Source organism: Pteronotus mesoamericanus, unplaced genomic scaffold (assembly GCF_021234165.1).
Source record: "Pteronotus mesoamericanus isolate MK-2021 breed Mesoamerican mustached bat unplaced genomic scaffold, CSHL_Meso_final contig_25, whole genome shotgun sequence".
Classification (NCBI taxonomy): Eukaryota; Metazoa; Chordata; class Mammalia; order Chiroptera; family Mormoopidae; genus Pteronotus; species Pteronotus mesoamericanus.
Window position 1 is genome coordinate 27,636,998 of NW_026555105.1, and position 26,317 is coordinate 27,663,314.

General features: G+C 36.2%; 1 protein-coding gene across 2 annotated transcripts in view; it reads left to right on the plus strand.

The window, feature by feature from the left end:
* The window catches only part of PLCB1 (phospholipase C beta 1), a 622,850-nt gene extending 609,389 nt beyond the window's left edge, over positions 1 to 13,461 (plus strand). The window contains exon 32 of one of the 2 annotated variants that reach the window (XM_054574043.1): positions 12,909 to 13,461. In XM_054574043.1, coding sequence (XP_054430018.1) covers positions 12,909 to 13,136 — 228 coding nt within the window. In that variant the 3' untranslated portion in view covers positions 13,137 to 13,461. The remainder of the gene's footprint in view (positions 1 to 12,908) is intronic. The other variant, XM_054574045.1, reaches the window with a different exon arrangement.
* The last annotated feature ends 12,856 nt before the right edge of the window (positions 13,462 to 26,317 follow it).

Sequence of the window (26,317 nt, forward strand, 5' to 3'; positions counted from 1 at the left end):
GACTTAGAGATTTCCTTTTCTCATATTAAAACTCAGTTCTAAGTTTAAATAAATGTGTATGTTCTGTCTTAGAATTTCCTCGTGTTTGGAGCAGAAGACGGAATTTCCCACTCAGCCATTTTGATGTAAACTCCCATTCCAATTTATTGTAAGGAAGTTTATAAGAAAACAAACAAAACCTGGGATGGTTGGGATATATAATGTAGTCCCATTTTCCCACATGCTATTTTTCAACAATCCTCGGGTAATCTTACTCTGTACCAATCTTACTCTGTAATTTTTATATGATCCTGTTATTTCTTTTCTTGGTTGAAGTAAACATTCATGAGATTATTCTAAAAATAAGATGAGGCTTCACAAGGTTGCTCAGGCTGATTTTGAAACCACCCATTCTATATATGTACTTTTCAATGCTTTCCCATGATTATTAATAACCTGTTAGCTAATTGATGATGTTAAGGTTAAAATATTATAGTCCCTGCAGTAATTCATAAATTTGGGGGGGACACTGTAGCCAACATTCAGTGTTTTGCACTTTTAAAAAATATATTAGATTTTGTTTTTATTTTAGAATACCATTTTCAAGCTAAAAATAAAATAATCACATTACCAATAATCACAATACTATAAAAAATGAGAAATAGAAAAAAATTAAAATACTCATAATCCCAATACAGTTTATATTTTAGTATTTCCTTTCAAAATAATTTGTCTTCTTAGGAAATATTCTCATATTTATAATCACAGTACATATACAACTGTATATAGACTTCCTTAATTAATCACAGCAATACCATCTTTTTTCCCTGTTTTTATAAGCTTTTTTTCTTTTTGGTTTACATTTCATAGCTGCATTATATTTCATTAAGTGGAAGCCTTATGTTTTATTTTATGGAAACTCTCAGTTTTACTGATTTTTTTGTCAATATTTTACTTGTTTATTAGTCTTACTATTTTCCCTGATCTTTAGCAGTAAATTTCAAAATAGGTTGAGCAAGATAATTATAGTACCATTATTACCATCCCATTCCCCAAAGACCAGAGATATTTTTAAAAGGGTTAAAAGACTGTGAGGAATTAAATTTTAAAAATACAACAGGATGCTCCCAGAGAAAGAAAAAAATAAGTGAAATAATATAAAATGTTTAATGAGAAAACAAATGGAAACAAATGGCCCTATGTGTATATTAAAGGTAACGTAACTTTACAAAGAATATAATTATTTCTAGTGTTTTTTAGCAGAGTAATATCATTGTGCATCCTTAGTGAAATATATTCTGTGAAAAATAAAGAACCTCAAAAATGTCTTAAGTGTCACATGGTTATTTTATTCATAGGTTATAAAATTGAAACTATATCTGCTCATTGCAATATAAAACAAATAGGTAAATATGTTAATGTTATCAGAAACCAAAATATACAAAATTAATTACAGAACAAAAAAGATACACAAATAGAAAATCAAAGAAGTTAAGAAAAGAATTCTATGCAATGACATTTAAATTTGAAGTATTAATATGTCCTAATATTTTTCAAAATATGTCCTAACTGTCTGCTTGTACTGACCAAAATGCAAAGACGGGCCAGTAGCAGTGAGCACTGACAGCACCCAGACCTTGGTTTATGAATGCTTTCTCCACGGAAGCCTCTTAGGAAAGGTGGCTGATTCCAGGTTTGAGGCAGGGAAAGTACAGGAGGGATCTGAGTTATCTTGTTATACCTAGAAAGTCAAACAAGTGCTAAAAAACTAACGGGGCATGTTAAAAGGACACAGAAGATTGCCTTGAAGGGGTTCCCACTGACCACACGTGGGACAATTTGAGCTCAAAAAAGAATGACTATAATTGAATTTTTAAAGAGGACTAAATGAAAATAAAAATGTATTGTCCCTATTTATTTTCAGAAAAAGAAAAAGAAAACTCATTTGCCATCTTTTGAAATAATCATTGCCCCCAAGGCCTTACTCAGAAAATTTGTAATTTAAGGAAAAGAATTAAATGGTTAACCTGCTATACTAGGAGGAACTCTAGTTCATGTGCATATTATAAGTGAAAGCTCTTCCTTATAGAATAATACTAATTAAATAAAAAAGAATTAGAAAATTATCATTGACCATCAATGAGATAGACAAGAATCAACTTCATGAAAGGGTGCTAAGAAGAATTTACATGCATCCAGAATTTCACCCCACAGAATAATTGCCAATTGCCAAAAGAAAAATATTTGAAAAAAGTGAGGTCTGGTTTTTACCACTTTTGCCAAGCCATCAAACAGAATCTCTGATAATGCAACACCTGACACCACTCTACACCCACTGATACACTGCAATGTGAGATAAAAATGAATACCTATTGACTGTTCTTGTTCAACAAATGTTTAACCTTCATCTAATCAACCCTACTGGTTTAACTTCTAGTTATAGGAAATGCAGGGTTTCCAGTTCCAACTCAAATGACTCCATAAGGAAATAACCAGACACATTTAGGTGTGGGCATTTTATAAGAAAATTGAAAAGGACCCTTCAGAAAATCCAAGTCATAAAAGAATGGGAAGCAAAAAGTAATTCAAGTGAGAAAAAAGAGAGAGACACAGAAACCAAATGCAGTACATGAACTTTGAATTGTGGTCAAAAAAGATACTCTAGAAAAATTGGGGGTGGGGTTAATATCAAGGAAGTTTGGACATGGATGGGTATTAAATAACATTAAAGAATTATTATTAATTTCCTTAAAATGACTGCAGTATTGCCATGATATAAGAAGATGTCCTTATTTTTTAGGAGATGTGAGGTGAAGTATATATAGATTAAGGGTCATGATATACGAAATTTATTTTCAAACAAGTCACCAAGAAAATAAATGATAGACAATAATGTACATGTGGCATGAGGTTAAAATTAATTAAGATTGTTTTTAGAGTTTTGGTTGTTGTTCTTACTGTTATTGTGTTTTGCTTTTGCTATTGGTTTGTGTTTTATTTTGCTTTTTGTTTTTGTTTTGTTTTGTTTGTTTTGGGGGTTTTTGCCTCTACAAAGGATGCTGCAGAAGTATACTGGTGGTGCTTCCATCCTTGAATGTTGGGAATCTGGACCAGATTCCCAAATGTAGAAGGCTGAGTCAAAGCCATGCAAATACATTGTCCTTCTTACAGACAGTATCAGATTATTGTCACATGGTTGAAAATATTAGTTTCCCACCAGATAATAATATTTGCTTTTTTTCTTCTATGAATTACTTGAGTTTTGCCCATTGTTTCACCAAAAAAGTTATTTTCATTTAGATAAATATACTGATAAAACTTTCCTTTGTAGCTTACTTTTTTTTGTCGTCTTTACAAGGGTCTCTATACCTGATGATTATACCTAGGTTTTCTCTTAAGATTTTTATTGCTTTGTGTTTTATATTAAGGTCTTTAGTACACTTCATTGGGCAAAATGACTTGAGTAGGACCTGAGGTCAAATTGTGAAAAATCTTCCTGAGTATCAGTCTGTGAATTCTCTGTAGCAATTTTTTTTTTTAAATTTTAGCAGTTCTGTCTTTGTTATCCCACTGTAGCTTATTATTTTCTGGTTTCAAAATTGCTGCCTTAGAAAATTGGCTTTGATTACATGTCTTTAGTAACTCAGTAACCTAGTTTATTTTATATTTATGCCACATTTACTATAGTGAGGTGTTGTTTCTTTTTTTTAGTAACTTTGCTTTCACCTTCATTTTCACTTATATTTATATCTCTAAAAAAACCTCTGCTTAACTAAATCAAACCTTTCTTTACTTCTTAAGGCAACTGAAAAAAATGTCAGAGGCAGAACAGCATTCCAAGTACAAATTTTTTTTTAATCTAACAATGGAATATATGATTAAATTGCTATTTCAAATCAATGGGGAAAATAAGGCTTATTCAACAAATAAGGTGCATGGATCACTATTACTTGAAATAAAGCAAATATAGAGCCCTATTTCACACATTAAACAAAATATATTCAGGTGAGTTAAAAATCAATATGTAAAATCTAAGGAGTTTTAGGAGAAAATACAAAATAATATTTTCCTTACCCTGAAGTACAATATTCAAACCCAGAAGCTATAAAGTAAGATATTGACAATATGACTATGTAGTAATATACATATAAAAAAACTTAAAGGACAAGTAATAGAATAGGAAAGTATTTGCAACACATCTAAAAAAGGGTTAATAGTCTTTTTTGTTTTTGTGGAAAAAATTCTACAAACATTTAATCAAAAAATGTTTAAAGAATACCAAAAAGTCATTTAAAACTTTTTCAAAAATAATAGAAATAGACAAGAAATACACAGAAATAGGTTTAGTTTCAACAAATAATAAAGTAATAATTAAAATAACACATCATTGTCATAATCAGATTAATAAGTATTAAAAATATTGGTAATATCAAGCATTGATGACTGTGAAAGGAACTGGGTATTCATAGACTCCTTTGCCTCATCTTCTTAAAGCAGTCCCTTTAGCATATCTTGTTATGCTGGTTTGGTAAGGTGTATTCTTTTAGCCTTCTTTTGTCTGGGAAACTCCTTTTTTTGCCTTCCATTTTAATTGAGAGCCTTGCTGGGTAGAGCTGTCTTGGTTCCATGCCTTTGCTTTTCATTACTTGGAATATTTCTTGCCATTCCCTTTTGGCTTGTAGTGTTTCTGTTGAGAAGTCAGCTGCTCACCATACCGGGGCTCCCTTATATGTTACTACCTCTTTCTCCCTTGCTGCCTTTAGGATTCTCTGTTTGTCTTTGATATTTGCCATTTTAAAGATGATGTGTCTTGGAGTGGACCTCATTGTGTTCCTCTTGAATGGGACCCTTTGTGCTTCCTGGACTTCTGCGACTTTTTCTCTCCTCCAATAGGGAAGTTTTCCATCATCACTCTTTCAGACAGGTTCTCTATCCCTTCTTCCTCTTCTTCTCCTTCTGGTATCCCAATTTTACAGATGTTATTACATTTCAGGTTGTCCTGCATTTCCCTAAATACCTCTTCATTCTTTTTGAGTCTTTTTTCATTTCCTTGCTCTTCCTGGGAGCTTTTTTCTACCTTATCCTCCAGCTCGCTGATTTGATCCTCAGCTTCATCTAGCCTTCTTTTGATTCCTTCTACTGTGTTCTTCAATTCAGAAACTGTGTTCTTCATTTCCTCTTGTCTCTTATTAATAGTTTCTATGTCCTTTTCCATGCTGATATAGTTTTCAGTAAGTTCTTCCTAGTTTCCCGATAGTTTTTGGTAATTCACGCAGAGCTCAGTGAGCTCATTGAGCTTCCTTAGAACTGTTGTTTTGAACTCAATATCTGATAGTTTATTTGCCTCTATTTCATTTGGTCCTCTTTCTGGGGATTCCTCCTTTCCCTTCAATTAGGGGTTGTTTCTTTTTCTTCCCATTATCTGTGAGACTCTTCTTTTTTGCTTCTGCTGCTTAAAATGATCTGTCTTGACTTCCTGACTTTGTGGTGTGAACTTCTATAGTAGGAGACCGTTGGTTTTTCTTTCTGGATCTGCCTCTGATGATGTCAGATGTTGATCCTGTCTGATCTTAGGCAGTCTATTCAAGATTTCCAGGAATCTACTGTCTGTGGCTGTCTCCTTCAGATGTTAATCTAGTCACTGTGCTCTCAGCAGGGCAGCTTAGACACCATAGGGTGGGGCAGAGTCCCTCCTGGGGGCGGGGTTATTGAGTCCTCTCCCAAGTGCAAAAATTTTTGACAATATAGTCAGGCAGGGCTGAACACATTTGAACTTGAGTGTATTGCCTTTCTTTCTTATCTAACACAATTTACAGAAGCAATGAGTGGCAACATCTTTTGAAAATCATATTGACTAAGAAACTTGGAAATTGAGTCTGACTAGTCAAATTGGAGAACCCAGCCTATAGTAAAACAAACTCTGACAATGCTCTTATTTATTAATATCTGAGTATAAAATATAAGAATCTGCCTTAAAAATACAGAATAAATTCAACTATTCTTCCTTCTTTTTTGTCCATTTTCTAAATATATCATAAACTTAAGATCAAGCAAGCTCATGTGTGCTAACTTAGAAAAGCTCCAAGGCATATTCCACAAAATAAAATTTTTCATGAAGATCTATTTGTCCTATGGTGATTTTCCCTCAAGAAGATGTTTTCAGGGGGATAAATAATGAGGGAAAAAATACAGTAAAAAATAAACTATTAAAAAAATAAGACTGTTTTGAGGCCACAGGAATGGAAAGATGAGGGCAGCTGGATTAAATTATGAGTACTTTGTGAAGCTGGACCATATATGATACACCTTTGAATTCTCCCACTATATCAGTTATTGCCACAATACTGCCGCCTATCAAACAACTGCAAAATTCAATGGTATAAAACAATAAACATTTACTAAGCTCATGAGTCTATCAAGTGGCCAGGCAGTTCTTCCTGTCAGGGCCAGGCTCAGCCCACCTCAGTAGCCTTGCTCAAGCCTGTGTTTAGGTAGTGGGTCAGCTAGGGGCTGGCTGTTAATAATAGCTTGACCTTCATGTCTGGTAGTCAGTTGAAGTGATAGAGAGGCATAACTGGGTCATGTGTCTCCTTTTCCAGCAGTGTACCCTGAACATCACATGATGCCTGAGTAAGCTTCTAACAGTAAGAGCAGAAGCACACAAGCCTTTTGAGGTCGAGGCTCATAATTGCATACTGTCCATGTGGCACAAAGCAAATTGAACAAAGCAAATCTGAAGTCCTCCCCAGATTCAAGGAGATGAACAATACATTCCATTCTTGACAGGAGAAACTGCAAAGGCCATGACTACAGGGAGGGTGAAGAATTGCTGTCATTTGCGCAATCTATCTACCATTCCCACAGAGCCTGGAGCTTGAGTTGCGCATCACAGAAACTCAAGTTCGAGTATGTGAAACAGAATGTATCAATTCAATAAGATGGCCCTGACCCCCAGTGGAGGAAAGATTATGAGTAATCCCTCATGTCCAGTGGAGGACCCTCTGAAGTTCAGGATTGTGGGAACAGAAATTAGGAGGAATCCAAACTGAAATTTCACAGTTGGACCCAATCTCTTGAGTCCTCTGAGTAAGCCTGTTGTTAGGAGACAAATTAGACACTCTGCACAAGCCTGGTAGGACTCAGGAGAGTGGATTCAATTGATGGCCAAAAATTTTTTAAGTCAGGAAACTTACATGAAAATTTGGATTTCTGATTTCTCTTGAAAAACAGGAATCTGTCAGACATCAGCTAGAGCTGAGTTTCAGGCACCTCTTTAGAGAGAGAATGTCCTCCTCAACACTCCTACTTTCTTGCACACAGCCTGCTTCTCTTATCTTTATGACTTGCCTTTTCCCCCTAAATATCTGAGTGTGCAGCACTTGGGATGAAATAACCCTAGATTCCTGATAGCTGGGCTCTTTTGAAACAGAGCCAGACTTTGCTCAGCATACTTTTCATATTTTCTTACAATGAGTATGCAGTTCATTTATAAGAAGAAAAAATAAGTAAAAAAGAAGACCTCTAACTTGAAATTTAATCATAAATGCAATTTTGTAATTAACTCATTAATAAGTGAGTGCCTTTTTTAAAAGAGTGAAATATATGGCATTTAACATATTAAATTAATTTATTAAAATAGTTTAGAATACATTTAGAATACAATAAAATCTACTACTAACCCATGATAAAAGAAAGAGTCCACTAAAGTTATAATTTAGCCACAGCCAGTTCAGTTATTAAAAATTATTTAAAATAATTATTAAAATTAAATTATTATTACTATTTTTGTGATACTTTTATTTATAATAATGAATATATACTTGCTCTTTGACACAGTTCCTGACAAAGAGCTCCTAAAATGCTTGGAATTTCAGAAGTGACGATCAAGATCAAGGGTCTTTTGTTATGTTAATGAGGTGGCTTGTAGGAAGCACCTAGATATGGGGGCTGGTTGCCAGGGGACCCAACCATGTGATCAGAGGGTTGGAACTTTTAAGCCCCATACTCTGGGAGAGGAACGGGCCTGGAGGTTGTGTTTAAAAGCCAATGGCTTATCTCACCTATCATAATACATTCTAGGTCCATCTATGGATTAAGATTTCATTCATTTTTATGGCCAAGTAATGTTCCTTTGTATATCTGTATCACATCTTCTTTGTCCAGTTGTCTATTGCTGGGCACTTGGGGTTGCTTCCATATCTTGGCTGCTATAAATAACACTGAAATGAATATAGGGGTACCTATATCTTTTTTAATTGCTGTTTCGGATTTCTTCAGCTGTGCCAGTACACCCAGAAATGTAATTGCTGGGTCATAAGGCAGTGCTATTTTTAATTTTTTGAGGAACCTCCATACTGTTTTCCACAGTGGCTACACCAATTTGCAATCCAGCCAACAGTGCACAAGGGTTCTCTTTTCTCCACATCCTCACCAATACTTGTTGTTTGTTGAATTATTGATGACATTCATTCTGACAGGTGTGAGGTGATATCTCACTGTGGTTTTAACTAAATTAAATAAGTCAGACAGGGAAAATAAATACCATACTATTTCACTTTATATGTGGAAATAAAGAACCAAATAAGTTAACAAACAAAACAGAAACAGACTTATAGATACAGAGGAAAAGCTGAGTGTTGCCAGAGGGGAGGATTATGGAAAGGATAGATGAAAAATAAGAAGGGATTAAGATGTACCAAATTGGTAGTTACAAAATAGTCACAGGAATATAAAGTACAGCATAGGGACTATAGTCAATAATGTAATGGCTATATATGGTGTCAGGTGGGTACTGGAATTATCGGAGGATTACTTTGTAAATTATATAATTGTCTAAGCACTATGCTATACACTTGAAACTAATATAAAATAATTTTGAATGTCAACTGTAACTGAAAATAAAAATAAAATTCAGCAAATAAAAAAAAATTTAGACAGTGAGTTCATGCTTTCAGTAATCAAATCTTATTCTTTGCTTCTCTGAAAAGAAAATAACCACAATGCTGTTGTTGAATGTGACATCACTGAGCTACAATTATTTCTAGCTCAGACAGGTGCACAATGAAGCATTTTGTAAAATGCATTCAGTAGGGTAATAATTGATCAAGTACTTCAATACTTTGTTAGCATATTGTGATGCTTAATTTTATATGTCAACTTGGCTAGGCCGCAGTACCCAGATATTTAATCAAACATTATTATAGATGTTTCTGCAAAGGTATATTTTTTGGATGATTAACATTTATCTATTATTTATTCATTTTAAAATGAATTTATTGGGGTGACATTGGTTAATAAAATTATATAGGTTTAAGGTGTACAACTCTATAATATATCGTATGTATACTGTATTTTGTGTTCACCACCCCAAGTCTCCTTCCGTCACCATTTATCCCCACCTTATACCATCTTGTGTGACCTCCCCCCACCCTACTTCCCCTCTGGTAATCACTATGCTATTATCTGTGTCTATGAGGGTTTTTTGTTTTTGTTTTTGTTTTTTGCTTAATCCCCGTACCCCTTTCTCCCAGCCCCTCTTCCTCTGAAAGCTGTCAGCCAGCTGTCCTCTATCTAATCAGTAACCTTTGAGTAAAACAGATTACCCTCTATATTGTAGGTAAGGTTCCTCCAGTCAGGTTAGGTATATGCTATTGGTTCTGCTTCTTTAGAAAACCCTAACACAAATATTAAGAATATTTAGACCTGGCCCATGTTGCTCAATTGGTTGGAGGCTGTCCCATAAACTGAAAGGTTGCAGGTTCAATCCGAGTCAGGGCACATACTGGGATCGAACCTGCAGTTTCCGTCCCCTGGTTGGGCACCTAGGAAAGGCAACTGATCGATCAATGTTTCTTTCTCACATTGATATTTCTCTCCCTCTCTTTCTCCCTTTCTTTCTCTCTCTAAAATCAATAAGCATGTCATCGGGTGAGGATTTTTAAAAAATATATTCTGCACCATTCTTATTTCACTAATAAAATTCCATTCTCATTTTTTTTTAAAAAAAGCCAATGGCCAATGATTTAATCAATAGTCCCTATGTAATGAGGCCCCCATAAAAACCTGAAAAGAGGAGTTTGGAGAACTGGGTTGGTGAACAGGTGGAGACTGGGGAGAACAGCGTTCCTACAGAGGTCAGGGAACTCCTTGCCTTCCCTGTATTTTGTCTGATGCATCTCTTCACCTGGCTGTTACTGAGTTACACCTTTTTGTAATAAACCAGTAGTCTAGTAAATAAAATATTTCTCTGAGTTCTATGAACTGCTCTAGCAAATTAATTAGCAAATTAAAACTCCAAACTCTAGCCAGGTTGGGTAGGGCACAAGTGACAAACTGATATATGAAGTGGGTTGGGGTAGGGGGCTATCTCCTAGGGCTGAACCCTTAACCTGTGGGTCCTGATGCTCTCTCCAAGTAGGTAGTGTCAGAACTGAGTTCCCTGGTTAGACACCCAGCTGTAGTCACAGAGAATTGCTTGGTGGTGTGGAGGAAAAAAATCCACACATTGAAATTGGATGCGGAATCATAATGATTAAAATTAGATTATTAAAAATTATTAGAACATGTTAGCTTAAGTATTTAATTTTCTCACATTTCATGTTTCCTTTTTTTATATAAATTAAAAAAAGGACTGGTCCATGAATGACCTAAGAGAAATTGACTTCTAGGTCAGGTACAATATATATCTAAGGCTAAAAGTCCTCCAGTCTAATCCAAATAAAACACCAATCTGCTGTTCCCTAAATCCAGGGCCCCCTGCTTTTCTATCTTTCCTTGCATTCCTTGGAAATAAAATTTTAAGGCACATGTTACTGAATTAAAATGGAGGCAAATCGACAATGAGGTACAGATGGTGGTAAATAGAAACTATCAAACACCAAGCTGAGATTTTACTCACACACAAGAGTGTGGCAGTGTAAAAGCCCAACATCCTTCTAAATTGCTGGCACATCTGAGAAAGAACTGGCCATTGTCTTCCTGTGTCTGAAGCTCTAGGGCTTCTCCTGTCCCTGATACTGAGGGTGGGGCTGTGTACGCAGGTGCCTGTGCTCATCAGCACTGTGACTCTTGGCCCCGGGGGTGTCCCATCCACAGCATGTTTCCTCCTTAGCTATTAGAATTCCAATTTTAGCACAACGTACTCATTAATATCTCACATTTTTTATTTAGGAAGAATAGGTGACTCTAAATACACCAGTCAAGTCATTTTTATCAGTCATTTTGATGTAAAAAAAAAAGTTATTAAATAGATCCATAATCCATCATCTGAGACTCTTGGGGCCTGTTATTTTTCACAATACATAAATTTTCTGATTTTCAAAAGGTGATATGATATATATACAGTAGGCATAATATCCCTGGGAAGGCTGGGTCATCCTCATAATCAGACAAATTACGTGTGTAGTACCATGCATGGATATTCACATAAAGTAGGATAAGTAAGGATTACAAATAGTCTTTTATCAGTTAATGTCAACAAGCTTACCACAAATTTACAAAAGACTTCTGGATTTCAGAACTTTGGGGATTTTAAAATTGCAGTTAAGGGATTATGGATCTATATTAAATAACTAAGCTTTGGCAAAATGTCTCTGGCACAGAAGCAAGAGTGCAAAGGAGTTGAATTAGAGGATGTTCTCAAGCTTCAGGCATCATCCAGATGGGGCAAAGAAAGGTGGTCAAGACACAAGGGACAGACACCTTGAGCACAGTCGTCACCCTAGGGGGCAGGGTCCAGGGGTTACAGCAAGACCAGAGCCTGAACTGAATTGCACATGAAGGACCCATAGCCAGGTTTAAGACAAAAATAAGACTGGGAAATTAGGAAGAAAACCAGAGCGTCTACAAGTGAACCAACAGCATTGGCATCACCTGGGAGCCCTGAGAAATGCAAGATCTTGTGCCCAAGCCAGGTCTACTGAATCTGAGTCACAAATTAAGATTCCTTAAAGTTTGAGAAGCAGGAAAATAAATCCTTTAAAGGTTTTAAAGACACATCTTAAGAAAAGCTGCCTCAGTGCTCCTAAAAAGATAAAAAGCACTTAGTTCTACATGCCGTTTCTAAGACTTATGCTCCCCCACTTACCGTTCAATAAGCAAAGAGAATTTTATTTAACATCTGGGTTTCAGCTGGGCTCTGCTGTGCCGAGATACCCACCACTGGCCCTGCCCCTCACCCCACTTCTCTGAAGACTCCAGCTTTTGCTTGGTTCATTAGGGCCACCTTGTAAGACTGCATTTAAAGAAAGTGTTGTGTGACTCTGAAAATTCTCCAGAGCATTAAAGAGAGAAATTAAAAGGCAGTTTAAAAGGTAGCTAAAACAGTTTATGAGGCAAATAAAAATTAGAATGAATAAGGAATCAAAATAAAGAGGAGATAAAAGGAAGTCAAAATAGAAGTTAAAGTTGGTTACATGAATATATTCGGTGTGTAAAAATATATTTAGCTCCTCCTTTAGAAGCTTGGTTTCCCAGCCTCTGAGTGAGGCCTCACCTCATAAAGCCCGTACCTTGTTTTATGTCAAGGTCAGTTCGATTCATGGCTGACCTTGGCCCTCCCAGCTTTCAATAGCTTCCAACCCCTATATTTAAAAACTTCGGGTCATTGCTGATTACTTCTGTAAACTTTTTCAGAATACTTACCGTGTGTGTGTGTGTGTGTGTGTGTGTGTGTGTGTGTGTACATTTATATTATTGCAGGTCTTTAGCCCTATTCTGCTACACATAACCTGAACTTGACTTTCAGCTACAGACAAATGACATATCCAGATAAACTCTGTTTTATGTTTTCTCTGTAGGTGACCAATGGATGATATCAAAATTAATTTATTCCCCCCCGTCTTTACACATATCTTTCAAGAAGTTTCTGCATGGATGGTTATAGAAACCTGAATGATGTAAAATTATCCTCTCTTCTTGGTGTCTCCCAGCTACAGGTAGAGCTGGAGCAAGAATACCAAGACAAGTTCAAAAGACTGCCTCTGGAGATTTTGGAGTTCGTTCAGGAAGCCATGAAAGGGAAGATCAGTGAGGACAGCAATCACAGTTCTGCCCCTTCCTCCCTGGCCTCAGACCCTGGGAAACTGAACCACAAGCCCCCCTCCAGTGAGGAGCTGGAAGGAGACCACCCAGGAAAAGAGTTTGATACTCCTCTGTGATTGTTCCTCCCAGGCCTTCAGAATATGCATGACCACTCAAGCTCCATCAGACTCTCTCATTACAGAGATCGCTGCCCAGAGCATCTTCCTGAGAAGCATCCCTTAGCCTAAAATCCATGTCAAAAGGAGAGTTCCAGAAGGATCCATGCAGACGTCCCCATACCCAGGCTCCATGTGTGATGTGGCAACTACTGCAGGTCTACTAGTGGAGGGTGCATGTATGTGGAATTTTTGTTTTCTTTCCAATAGTAAATTCAAAGCGGGCAACTTCCAGGCTCCATGGACCATTTAATGATGGACTGTGACTCCTTTAAAGAAAATCAATATCGTGTTTTTATTTGAAGCTCTGGTATGAAGTATTTTAAAAGTAATAGAAATAGTTTGAGAAATGCATATCACTATTTAACACTATTGAAAAAACAACTTTGAACATTTTTTTCCTACCTGCCACTCAACTACCATATCTTCAAGTTAACATGCATTTTTAAATTGTTTCATCCTTTGCTTTGCAAGCACTGGTGGCTTGCAGTCTGCTAATTTATTTATCAAAGAGGCCTCAGTATATTTGTTGCTGACATGGTTTTATCAGATACCGTAGTGATTCAAATAAGCTGAGTTATTTTCCTGAAAAAAAAAAATAATTTGATTGTATCCTTGCCCAGTGAAGCTATTCCCAGACTTAGCAATATGGCTCATACATTTTGCTGCATGAGCAAGTTGGTCACACTCTTCCAGGCAGTGTGTCGGCCTATCCAAATTGACTATTTGCACTTAAAGTCTGGGTATTCATTGGATGTTGGCCTGAAATGAATAAATAACTACAAAGAATCTGTTCGGTTGAATAAAAATAGTTGAGCTGATGTATGTTGAGCAGAGATCCAATCAGACTAAACAGGTTCTAGTGGTTCTTTTGCTGTCTGACATTTTTTATGGTTCATTTATTTTTAATATAGAGATAAAGATTGAATATTTATCTAAAAATACACAGACCCATATATAAATGATATATATTATTTCCATGTATATATGTTCACACAGCCATATAAACAAAGGCACATACACCATACACACACACACACACACACACACACACACACACACACACACACATATTCATTTGAGTGTTGATGTGTGTTTCTTAATTGGCAATGACCCAAAACTCTTCCACAAGACTTAAAACCAAATTTAGGAATAAATGGATAGGGACAAAAATCATCTATAACATCTAGATTTAGTGGATAAATCATATTGACATTCTAAGAAACAATTGATGAAGTCATTGATGCAAATTGAACTAGATTTAGAATTTGAGTGTGAATTTGATGTATATTTTGCAGGATCAGTAACTGGATTTTAAGTTTGTTTCAATAATCAGAATATACAAAAATTTATAGGACAGAAATATGGAAATTTATTAGTATCTTCCATAATTTCTAAGTCTGAGAGATTTCAATTTTATTCTAACATAAAAAAATCTTTCATTATATATTTACTATGTACATTTAATTCATTTAATTGTGTCTTTTGGTTAAGTTCCTATGTTAGATGGCATAAGAAAAAACTATATGAAAGTAAAGATGATCAGAAACATTAATGTTTCTGAAAGGTCTTAAATAAGAGAGAATAATTATATAGAGGAAAATATAGTTTAGAGAGTAACACAGAGAACATTGAAGTTTAAGTCCTGAAGCAAGATGCCACAGCTTTAGTTTACTCTGAAATAAACCCGTCTGATTGTAGCTTAGCAAAACATTTTAAAACACAAAAAACAGTTGTATCCTAAAAATTGTTTCAATAATTTAATATTTTTATGGAAATTATTTAACTTTAAGCAATAACTAAAGATCACAATTAAGTTTTAAAAAAATGAAGTCTTAGTTCAAACATTAGGAAAGAGTGTTTGATTAAAAAAACACACCTAGCCAGATACAAAGGGGAAAATCCCATCCTCTTTGGAGATGATAGTATTTTGATCTGAAGGATTTGGGGTGTTGATTAAACACTTAATAAAACTTAACTTCCACTGAAAGAGATATCTTTTGTAAGTCATTCTACTTTTGCACTTTGAAAGAAAAGCATTAATCATAAGGAAGGAAGAATGGTCAAAATTGAATGCTGCATTTTTATAAACAAAATTACAGACTGTCTAAAATTACAGAAGAATGAACTAATAATAGCATTCATAACCAAACACAATAGTGATTATTACAGAACATTGTATTACATTTAGTCCAGAGAAAGACTAAGGTTGAATAATCTTGACTTACACACAACTGTTTTGGTAGTTGCATTTCATTATCTTAGTGACTCTAGTCATTTTACAATATGTTTGTATTTGGCCATTCACTGTAATCACATTTTTATATCTGTACAATGACACTTTTTGCAGTTGTGGGGTAGTGTGTAACACTGTCCATCTTGCATCATCAAAACTACTACAGTGATACTATCATTTAATAATATTAATATTACTTGAAATAGACTAAGATAAGGAAAAGGGGTCTATATGATGTGCAGCTTTGTGCCTTTATGTATTTGCCTTGTTCTTTGTTGAATGTGTGAAATTCTGTACTGTGGTTTTTCCTATAATAGAGAGTAGAGCTGTGTATTAAATTAGACCGTGCCCCTCTGATACCTTTACACTACTGAGAATAGAGTGGTTTTGGCCATGTAAACCAATTTTCAAAGTTTTAATGACATGCCATGTGATTTGGTTTTTAACATTTCATTTTCACACTTCAATATTGTCAGTTAAGACTCCTGTTATAGCTAAGCAGTCATTAAATAATTCTGAAATAAAGGGCCATTGCTTGCATTACTTTGAATTTAATGTCATGCTTGTGCACTGTATAAATATTGTCTGTGATGGATTGGATATTGTGACTTTTGCCTCTTCAGAAGAAAAAAAAAGATAGGACAAAGTATTTGAAGCTCTTAAAATGTACATATTTTGGTTCTTCTATCTCAAATTATTTAAAATGCATAATTCACATTTTTGTAATAATTCTATGCAATTTTGTGGCATGATGTTTCTTCCACTTGTAATTTTATGTGCTTTCATCACAAATCCAAAAGAAACAATAAAAATTTCTTAATACAACCCACCTGTTACTTCTTGGTGTCAGGGCCAACCTTCTTTTGATGGGCAGGATGGTGGGAGCAGGCATAATGCCAGTCTTTAGGGATGTAGTGCCCACCCTGACCGAGTACATCTGTGCCATACCAGAAACTCGAGATGCTGCAATGCTTGTGACCAGGGGCTGCAATTGTCATTACTCTGACATTCCACCACCCCTCTCTGGGAGTGGCATTGTATTTGCCCTTTACTTCCACTAGATCCTCCCTTTCTCCCTTCTTTCCTTCCTTGACCAAAGCTAAGGAAGGCAAAACAGTCAAAGGTTTTTGGCCAATAGTAGAAGCGACGAGAACTGATGGAGCACTTGAATTTTCTTATAAAACAGATAAAAAAGAGACTGCAACATTGATTTAAAAAAAGAAATGTATGTGTGAATTATGAGACTGTTCCATGGGCTCTTCTAATGCAGTGTATTAGTTATCTATTGCTACATTACATGTTACTGCAAAACCTAGATGTTTAAAGCAATAAGAATTATCTCTTATCTTTCTCATAGTCTTTGTGGGTCAAGAATTCAGACAGGGCAGAGCAGAGATAGTATGTTTCTACTCCATGATATCTGGGGCCTTGACTGGAAGATTGGAGGCTGGAATTCCTGGGGGCTGGAATCCTTTGAAGACTAGTTTATTCAAATATCTGGGTGTTTATGATATGTCTGTCAGCTGGGAGACTAGCTGGGGCTCTGGGTTGAAACACTGCATGTGTCCTCTATACACGGCCTGGGCTTCCTCACAATGCAGTGGCTGGACTCCAAGGGCGAGCTCCCTAAGAGAGCACCAGGCAGAAGCTGTGTCAAAATTGATATGACCAAGCCTGGAAGGTGCACAGTCTCACTCATGCAGAGCCCATTTGTTGGTGCTGTCACAAGCCCCTTCCCAGATTCAAGGGGAGGAAACAGATTGATGTATTGACTTAGAGCAGCACTGGTCATACTGAAGAACATGAAGGATGGAATAAATACATGGTGTACAATTTACCAATTGTTCATATAAAAAGTAATGCAATAATTAATAAATAATATATAAGAACAAACCCTTCTGCCTAATCACAACTGTAAACCTACTTTTGCCCCATCCTACACATAGGCATGACCACCTTTGAAAAATAGAGTCTGCCACGTACAGTATACACCAAATTTAATTTGTGGTTACCCTCAAATCTGCTCCACCTTTTATTTTCTACATCATTGAACAAAACCAATATCAATTCAGTTGCTCCAGCCAAAATGTTGGCATTACCTTCAACAGCTCCCTCTCTCTCATCACCTTTCCAATAGATCGCCAAGCTGGGTCAATTCTGACTCTGTGCGAGTCCTCAGATTTGTTCACTTTCCATGCCTTTTGCTAGTACCCAAGTTCAGGCTACCATCCCCTCCCACCTCCCCAGGCTCTTCTAAATGTTTTCCATGCCTCTAGTCCTAAATCATGTAACCAGTTCACTATACTGTAGCTAGACTAATCATACAAAAGCAAAGGGGATTAAAACCTTTAATTGACCTCAACTGTCTTCAGGATATAGTCTAAACCCCTTAATAAATGTTTGAGGTCTTACATGATTTGGTTCCTAAATAACTCCCTTAGTCATCCTTTTACATACCACACTCCAGCATTATGGGTAATCTTGCCTTCTCAGCTTGTTGAATACTATCCTTCAATTACTTAGACCCTTCCTTTTTGTTTCTCTTTTCCCTGGCTAACACCTAAAGATAAGTCTTTAGGTTTATAGAATAACTGTTACTTCTTCAAAGATTTCTTTGATCCATCCAAGCTCCCCCTCATCTGTGTTCCCATTGCATCCTGTATCAGTTATCTGCTGCTGCATAACAAACACTTAGTATCATAAACAACCATTGGTTGTGAGTCTACAGGCAGGTGGAAGGCTCTGCTGATCCTGACTGGGCCAGTCTTGGCTAATCTGTACATCTGCAGTCAGCTATGAGTTGGCTAGTGGCTGATTTTGGCTGCACTCCCTCAAGTCCCTGGAGCCTTGACTGGAACAACTGGGTTGACCTGGCTCTGTTCTATATGATTTCTCACTCTCCAGCAGGCTGGCAGTGGTTTTTCACATGTCAGAGGCAGGGCTGAAGAACAAGCAAAAGTGTTCAAAGCTTCTTGAAGTCAAAAATTTGGGCTGGTACACCATTACTTCCATCACAGTCCACTGGTGAAAGTAAATCATGAGACCAGCCGTGATACAGAATAAAAGGGCACTAAGATATTAGAGAGAAAGAATATAAACACAGGGTGGTTATCCATAGTGACCATTAAAATGCAATCAATGCACCAAATACCTTGTACTTTCTTCCACATTTAGAGTACATGTGAACTCTAATGTAATGACCATCTTATTTAAAAACATCCTCCACTGACACTTTTGATACCAGGCGCCATGTCTCATTCATCTTTGAACCCCCATTTCCACCATAATGTAATCACTCAATAAGTATTGCATTTATGATGAATAAATATATTTGCTCAATGAGTTATTAGTGCTAATTAGAGAAAAATAAACAATTGATATCTAAATAATAACTCAGAGTCAGTAGGTTTAGGCACTTCATGAGTCAGCAGCACTTAATAGCAAGGCTAGACCACACAGGAGCCACGTCTTTTGCCTTTCACTGATGGTACCAACCCCAAACACAAAATAGCCAGTGAAGGATGAAAGTAGGTCAATAACCAAATATTGAGTTCTGGAACACAGGTGAGAAAACTAGGCTCACCTTGAAATCCCAAGAGAACCAACAGCCTCTTTTTGCCCACAGGAGAAAACTCAGTCCATGCACAGTCTGGTGATTTCTTTGAGCATTCTGCATATATTTTAATAGCAATTTTATTAAGCTACACTTCACATACAATAAAGTTCATCCTTTTAAAGTATACATCACAGTGCTTTTTAGTATAATCAGAGTTGCTCATTAATTACTCCTCTCTAATTCCAGAATATTTTTTATCTCCTAAAAAAGAAACCCATACCCAGAAGCAGTCATTTCACATTCCTCTCTTCCCCCCACCTTCTCTCCCTAACTTTTGGAAACCTTTCATCTATCTCTGTCTCAGTGGATTTGTTGATTCTAGACATTTTATATGGCTTGATTTATATAATATATGACCTCTTGTGTCTGGCTTTTTTCACTTAGTATAAAATTTTCAAGGACCATCTCTTTTAGAGCATCTACCAGTACTTCATTCCTTTTAATGGGTAATTATTATGCCATGGCATATGCATTTTATTTATTCATTCATCAATTGATGGACATTTGGGTTTCCAATTTTTGACTATTTTGAATGCTGCTATAAACACTCACGCAAATTTTTTGCATAGAAATATGCATTCAGTTCTTCTAGCAGTGGAATTGCTCCTTCATCAGGTAACTCTATGTTTAACTTTTAGAAGAATTGCGGAGCAATTTTCAAAGTGGCTACACCATTTTACATTCCCAGAAACACGTAGTTTCAGATCTTTCCACATCCTTCCCAACACTTGTTTTCATCTTTTGTGTTATAGCCATCCTAGTGGATGTGAAGTATCACTGTGGTTTTGATTTGCATGCCCCTAGTAACTAAGGATGTTTGGTATCTGGACCATATCTATATCTTCTTTGAAGAAATGTCTACTCAAACCCTTCGACCATTTTTTAATTGGGTGGATATTTACTTTAAAGTCTGGGTCCCATTTCTTAACTGTTGTCATCCAGTCACTTTTGTGCCTGTCCACCCCGAAGCTCTGTCTTAGGAAGGATCTCTCAATTATCATTCTTCCCAGGCCACTGAATAGCTAGGGGTTATTTGGAAAATGGTGCTGTTTATTTTTATATGTGAATCCAAAAAGTCTTTTTTCTGCTTTTTTTTTTTTTACTAAATGTCAAATATTTGTTTATTTTTCCAGATTTCTCTCTTCCTCCTACAAACAGAGCACAAAATAAGTCTCATAAATGTGGGTTGAATTCACTGGGAATAAATTTCCTATGGAAGGAGATTTATTAAGGCCAAGTGAAAGTTTGAATACCAACATGAAAATATTTGCTGCATAGCCTTTAAAAGTTGAGGTGAATTACATATCAAACTTATGCTGTCAGAAAGTTTAATGAGTCAATAAGAATGATAACAAAGATAATATTTTTCCAATTAAACTATGATTCCTCATCAAACATAAAGGCACATGACAATCTCAGGCATGTTAAAAGAAAAGCTGTATTTTAGAATCAATGGAACATCAGAATTTCTTTTTTATATCAAAGCAATATCTATTATATAAGAGCCTAAGTTTTCATATTCATTTATTTAAAACAAATAGGAAGCACAGTCTCTAGAGAATACCAGTCCAAGACCAAAAAAAAAAAAAAAAGTTTGAAAAGGAGAGATTTTTACTGAAATCTCTAGAAAATGTGTAAAATGGAATGTGATTAATAATGTACTACAAAGCCTCCTAAAACTGTTTTTCACATCTTTCCGTGTATGTGTAATTGTTGCAGATATTATGTAGGAGCTGCCTCCAATCTCCCTCAGACCCCAGCTTGTATGAGCTCTTGCTTTTTCTCTCCCTTACTGTCATCTCTGGATTTACTCTATTTTCTTTAACCATCTTTAACCTTTTAAGTAATCTTTTAACCTTTCTAGTGTAAATCATTCTATCCTTCCTGAATGCTCTAGCTGCCTAATTCAGCCCCCCAAGGGTTTAAAAGCTAAGTAGACAAAAATAGAATTATTCTTATACTGAGAAAGACAATAGATACTCCGATGTCAACATTTTTTCTAGTAATGTATTTGATCAACGCATATTTAATAAACATCTACTGTATTCTAGACACGGGTTCTTTCCCAGGCTCAATCAGGTTAGAAGCCCAGATTTCTTGGTCAAAATCATGCTCAGTGAAGTATATTTTTAAGGTTACTCCCTCAAAATGGATCATGATGCATGTCTCTACCCCAACACAGTTAAAAAGGAAAGGTCTATTTCCTTTTTGGCATAACAGTGCTAATGTTACACACGTGCATGCACACACACATACACCAGACTGTGATAAGAGGGATCAGCATTAAATGGCTTTTAACACCTTTTTATTCTCCAAAAATTGTTTTCCTAAGTCACTTCTCACTTGCCTGCATCGAAGGGCAGCCCCACTTTTTTGAACCCAGGATCCCACTGAGAGAGTGTTTATGAGTCCACGTAGTATATTTGGGAGATAAATTTGTACTGAAGTCTCTATTGATAACCCCAAAGTAGGATTTGATTTACAATACACTACAAAGTCTCTTAAAATAATTTTCCCATTTATTTCTCTTCCTGTATTTGATTGTTACAGATAAAATATCTGTAATATTTTACAGATAAAATCTCTCTCAGTATTTGATTTAGTCTATATTTATTTAAGTAATATAGGATGTGAAGAAAGCCAAGGAAATTTATTTTGACCAGCAAGTTATCATCCTGAGCAAATCGGTTCCCTCTCCCTGGGTCCCCTCAGGAAGACTTGTGGAGCACTCCTCACAATTGACCTCCTTGGGCATGATCATTCTGGGATATTTAACCACCAGTGCCCATCCCTCATTGCTTGAGGGTCTCTCCCATGTCATTAACTCCTTAGCATTTCCAGCCTGTTCCATCCATTGGCCAAACATGTTCCTGGGGCCAGAAAGCACCCTCAGAGAAACAAAGGACTTTGCATGTAAAAGGAAGGTGATCTTATGTGACCTCTGGAGCAGGCTGAGGGCTTTATTTTAACACCCAACACATCCAGAAAGGTCTCATTCCATCTGTAAGTAACATACACATGGAAAAGTCAGGTAAACTGGTTTTTATAACACTACCTATGAAGTAGGAATTATAACAGCCTGCTTATTAAACTTCAGACTTCCCCTTGCCTATCTCTCAGACTTACAAGTGAACATAATCCCAACTTAATCCATTCTCTGAAGGCTGAACTGAGGGAAGAGGCCTATGCTGGCTCCAAACTTGGTTTTGGGGGCAATTGCAGAGGGAATTCCAGAGTGCCCAGCATGTCCAAAGGGCGGTTGTGATTTTCAGGTTGGCAGGAGCCCTAGTGCCAGCAGTTGTCTCTCTATGGGGGATGCACAGCCAGTAAAAAGGTCAGAGTTGAGCCATGTCATGCATGAGGCCCAAGGCAGGTACTCCCCTTGGCTGGATACAGAGTAGTACTACTTCCAAACATATGCAGCTGGGTAGTTTTTAAAATACAAAGTCGTTCCCCACTCCCACAATATTTTCCCCACATGATTCTCCCTTTATTCAATATGCTAAGCCTTTTTGTGCTCTATGTCTCAGGGAATGGGAGCAGCAAGGTGGGAAGCTAGAAATCTGTGAGTTTCTTCTTCTGAGCTTTGTCATTCAAAAGCCTGTACACTCAGAAGATGAAGAGGATTCCAGTTATGGATAAATGCTTGAGAGAAATAATGAATAAATTAGCTTTTGCCTGAGCTGAGAGAAGTAAAGAGATGAAAGGAATATGTTAAGAGTATAAGTCTTAAGGGGTTGCTGAGAGGAATTTTTCCTTCTCATGCAAAATGCCAAAGAAATAACAAGACTCCAGAGGAAGCACAGTCAACCTTATTAAATTGCACTTAAACAGCTTCAAAAAATCCTTATATCCTAGAGTGGCATGAAATTAACAGAAAAATTCCAGGACTCTCGAAGATGAAACAGATGAAGCAGAGAGAGCATTGGTTTTAAATGGACAGAGGAGGCAGAAACCAAGCAGGACAATGGATGACTCCGTGGAGCTCTGCATAGAAAGATGAGTTGAAAATAAGGCAGATCCACCCTCTGCAATATCTTGGCACTACACAAGCCCTCTGGGACATTGTTGCAACAACAACAACAACAAAAAAGCGTTAACTGAGGTTTTTAGCAGATGGGTGCTCAAAAAATAAACTAACTTGAATTCTACAAAAATAATGTACATCCTACCCAAGGCTTCTGAATTCATACATGATTCTTTGTACCCAAAAAGTCTGAGCTCATCCAAAGATGAGCTACACTCTTAAAGATGACTACACTCTTCTGTGATATGCAAGGTAAAAGATTGTTCAACTGGCCAACAACCATGGTGAAGAAAGAGCTCCTTCAGAAACTTTCATGTTAACCATCCATCCTTTTCTCATTGCCTGAAACATTGGTGATGTCTGATTTAATCCCCAGATTTGCCCTTTACTGCTTTAACACCTGAGTCTACCTGAATTTTCAGCTGAATATGTTTGATTCCATACTCTGCCTTTTCTATTTCAGTGGGCCATGATGGTCTGTAGTTCAATATATTGGGTTATTCTACCTTATCATGAAGTGGATCCTGATTCTGAGGATATTACAACAACATTCTATGTTTATATTTTTATATTTAATGCCTGCTTAAATCCCATATTACCCAAAGGGAGACTGGATAACCACATAGCTTAAATTAGTTATTCCAGCTATCCATTCCCTCCCAAATCCTCTCTGGTCTTCCCAAGTTCCTTCCTGTCCTATACAGCACATTGATTTTATAAGGGCCTCTGAGAAAACCATCATTTTCAACTAACAATATTTGTTCTCTATTTTTCTGACCTCTTTTTCAATTCATTGATCCTCTCTCCTCAACTGTGTCTTATCTGTTGTTAAGCCTGTCTGTTGTGTTGTTTATTGTTTCATATTGCTTTTTTATATATTGTTTCTAGATTGTTTTTATTGAGTACTCTTTTAAAACTTTTAGGTTCCTTTTCATAGCATCTGTTCTTTGAAGATCATCTCAACTTATCTTTTCTCCTTTATGTGTAATAAGTTGTCTTGTATTTGTAAAGTTCAGTTTGGTTTCTGCTGATTATTATTTATGTTGCTTTATTTTCTTGTATGCTTAATTACAATTTTATTTTACTAATTTTATTAATTTTTACTGTATAATGTTTACCTTTCTTGAAAAATTATTTGTGAGCATTCCCTGAGACCAATGACAGAGATGCTTTCTGACAAAGAATCAGTATTCATTTCCACATAGTGCCCATGGAAGTATCCAACCCACATGCCTTTAGTGTTTTTTTAAATGTTTTTGAAACATAATGTATGTAATGGTTCACTCTAAGGATGAAAAATTGTATGAGGCTAGTTTGTAGATACAGTCTCATTAGGACTATTTTTCCCCACCTGAAAATCAAATAATTTTTTTGCTCTGTAATACAGATAGCATTAGAATTACTTCTAGTTTTTCTTTAACAGTGAACCTTCTAATTTGAATGGACTTTTAGGCTTCAGTTTTATGGTGTCTCATCCAATGAGACCGTCAAAACTAAAGTTCAAATTTGCCTGAATAGTAGATAGTCTTAGAATAAAATCAGCTTCAGAACTCTGCTTATTTCTCTGGATTCCAGCTTTCCCTTAGATTTTGATGTGATAATTACTTGCTATCTTATCATTTTTTTAATACACTTAATAAAATATTTTGGTTCCTATTTTATCTTTAATTTTAGTTGTTCTCTGCAGGAAAGTTACTCAATTCCCATTGGATATATTCTGAAATTTTAAAACTATTTTCCTGAAGAACACCCTTAATGCTGTGTAGGCCAGTTCCTGTATCTGGACAACATGAAACTATTGCTGTCACTAACCTGCAAAAGCAGCCAAAGTCTAAACATTAAGTGGTTCATTTGTTGTTTGGGAACAACAACATGTATCTCAGCTGAAATAACAATTAGATAAAAAATAATCCGAGATCGAGACGGGAAACGCTCTCGTCTATAATGTAAAGACCTTCAAGTTGACAATGTATATGTGATATCCTTGTAAGCTAAAATTAGCATTTGAGCTCCAATTTCACTCTGACATGTGTAAAAACTCATCTAGCCTGACAGTTCCCTATTGGCCGGACCTCTGAGGAGTCAATTATTCTCACCAAAGCCAATTTTAATTTATGCACATGAAATTACTCCTAAATTTCTTACGTGATTTTTTATAGAAGTTGTAATATCAAATTAAAGGCCTAATGGATTCAGGATAGCAATATAAAACCTGATCCTGAGTCACCAAATTGCCAAAGAAATGAATGCTTTAGTTATGTGATATCTTTCACTAAGAAATGAACATCATGTTTTTGTTCTTTATTGTATCCCAGTGCTTATTGAAGGACTGAGCCCGACACAATGGATGATAATCAATAAAGGCTGAATAAATTAACCTGTGGTAGATTTTTAAATGACACTAATTCATCACAACCTCAATATTTCTGTAATGTGACAATAGATCAAAAGGTAATGTCTCTTCCCCACCCTTGAATCTGGGCTGGTTTTAGGAAGGGCCTTGGCTCATAGCATGAGATGACTCCATTTTTCTAGTTCCTAAACCTCTCTATTTTGGAAACCTGACATCACAATAAAAACAGGCCTGTGCTAGCCTGCTGGAGGATGAGAGTCCTCCTTTAGCAGAGTTGTCTTCATTTTCTCAACTGAAGCAGATGTGTGATAGAGCCCACCCAAGATTAGCTTAGCCACCTAGCCAACTAGCAGCTGAACTTGGGTATGTGAATGAGCCCTGGTGAGGTAGCAGACTTCACCTGAAGCATCAAAACCACCTAGCCAATCTGCAATCTTATAAACATTAGTAAGCAGTTTTTGTCTGAAGTCACTCAATTTGCTAGGGGGTTACACAGCAGTAACCAACTGAAACACAATTCTTGTTACAAGCTTTCCTGAGAGCGTATTAAAGGAGAGAATGCCAGATTTGGGAATAAGAAGTCCTCAATCCCAGATCAGTGTCTGCCATGAGCTTGCTGATCTTGCATAAACCTATCCTCTCCGTGTCTCAGACTGGAAATTCCTTTAAGTTCTAATTTTATAGGTTGTGTGGAATCCCCCAAAATGCTTTAGTCTACATTCCTACCATCCATAAATAGTGAGGAAAATTGATTTTTAAAAATAGTTGAGCATTTTTTGAGTCTACAGGGAATTTGCTTGTACATCAAACATTGGAAATTATAGAAAATTGAGTTGAATGTGTTCTAATTCTAAGCCACCGCTGAAACTATATTTTTAGAAGAGATCCTTATTGGATTTTCCTGTGATTT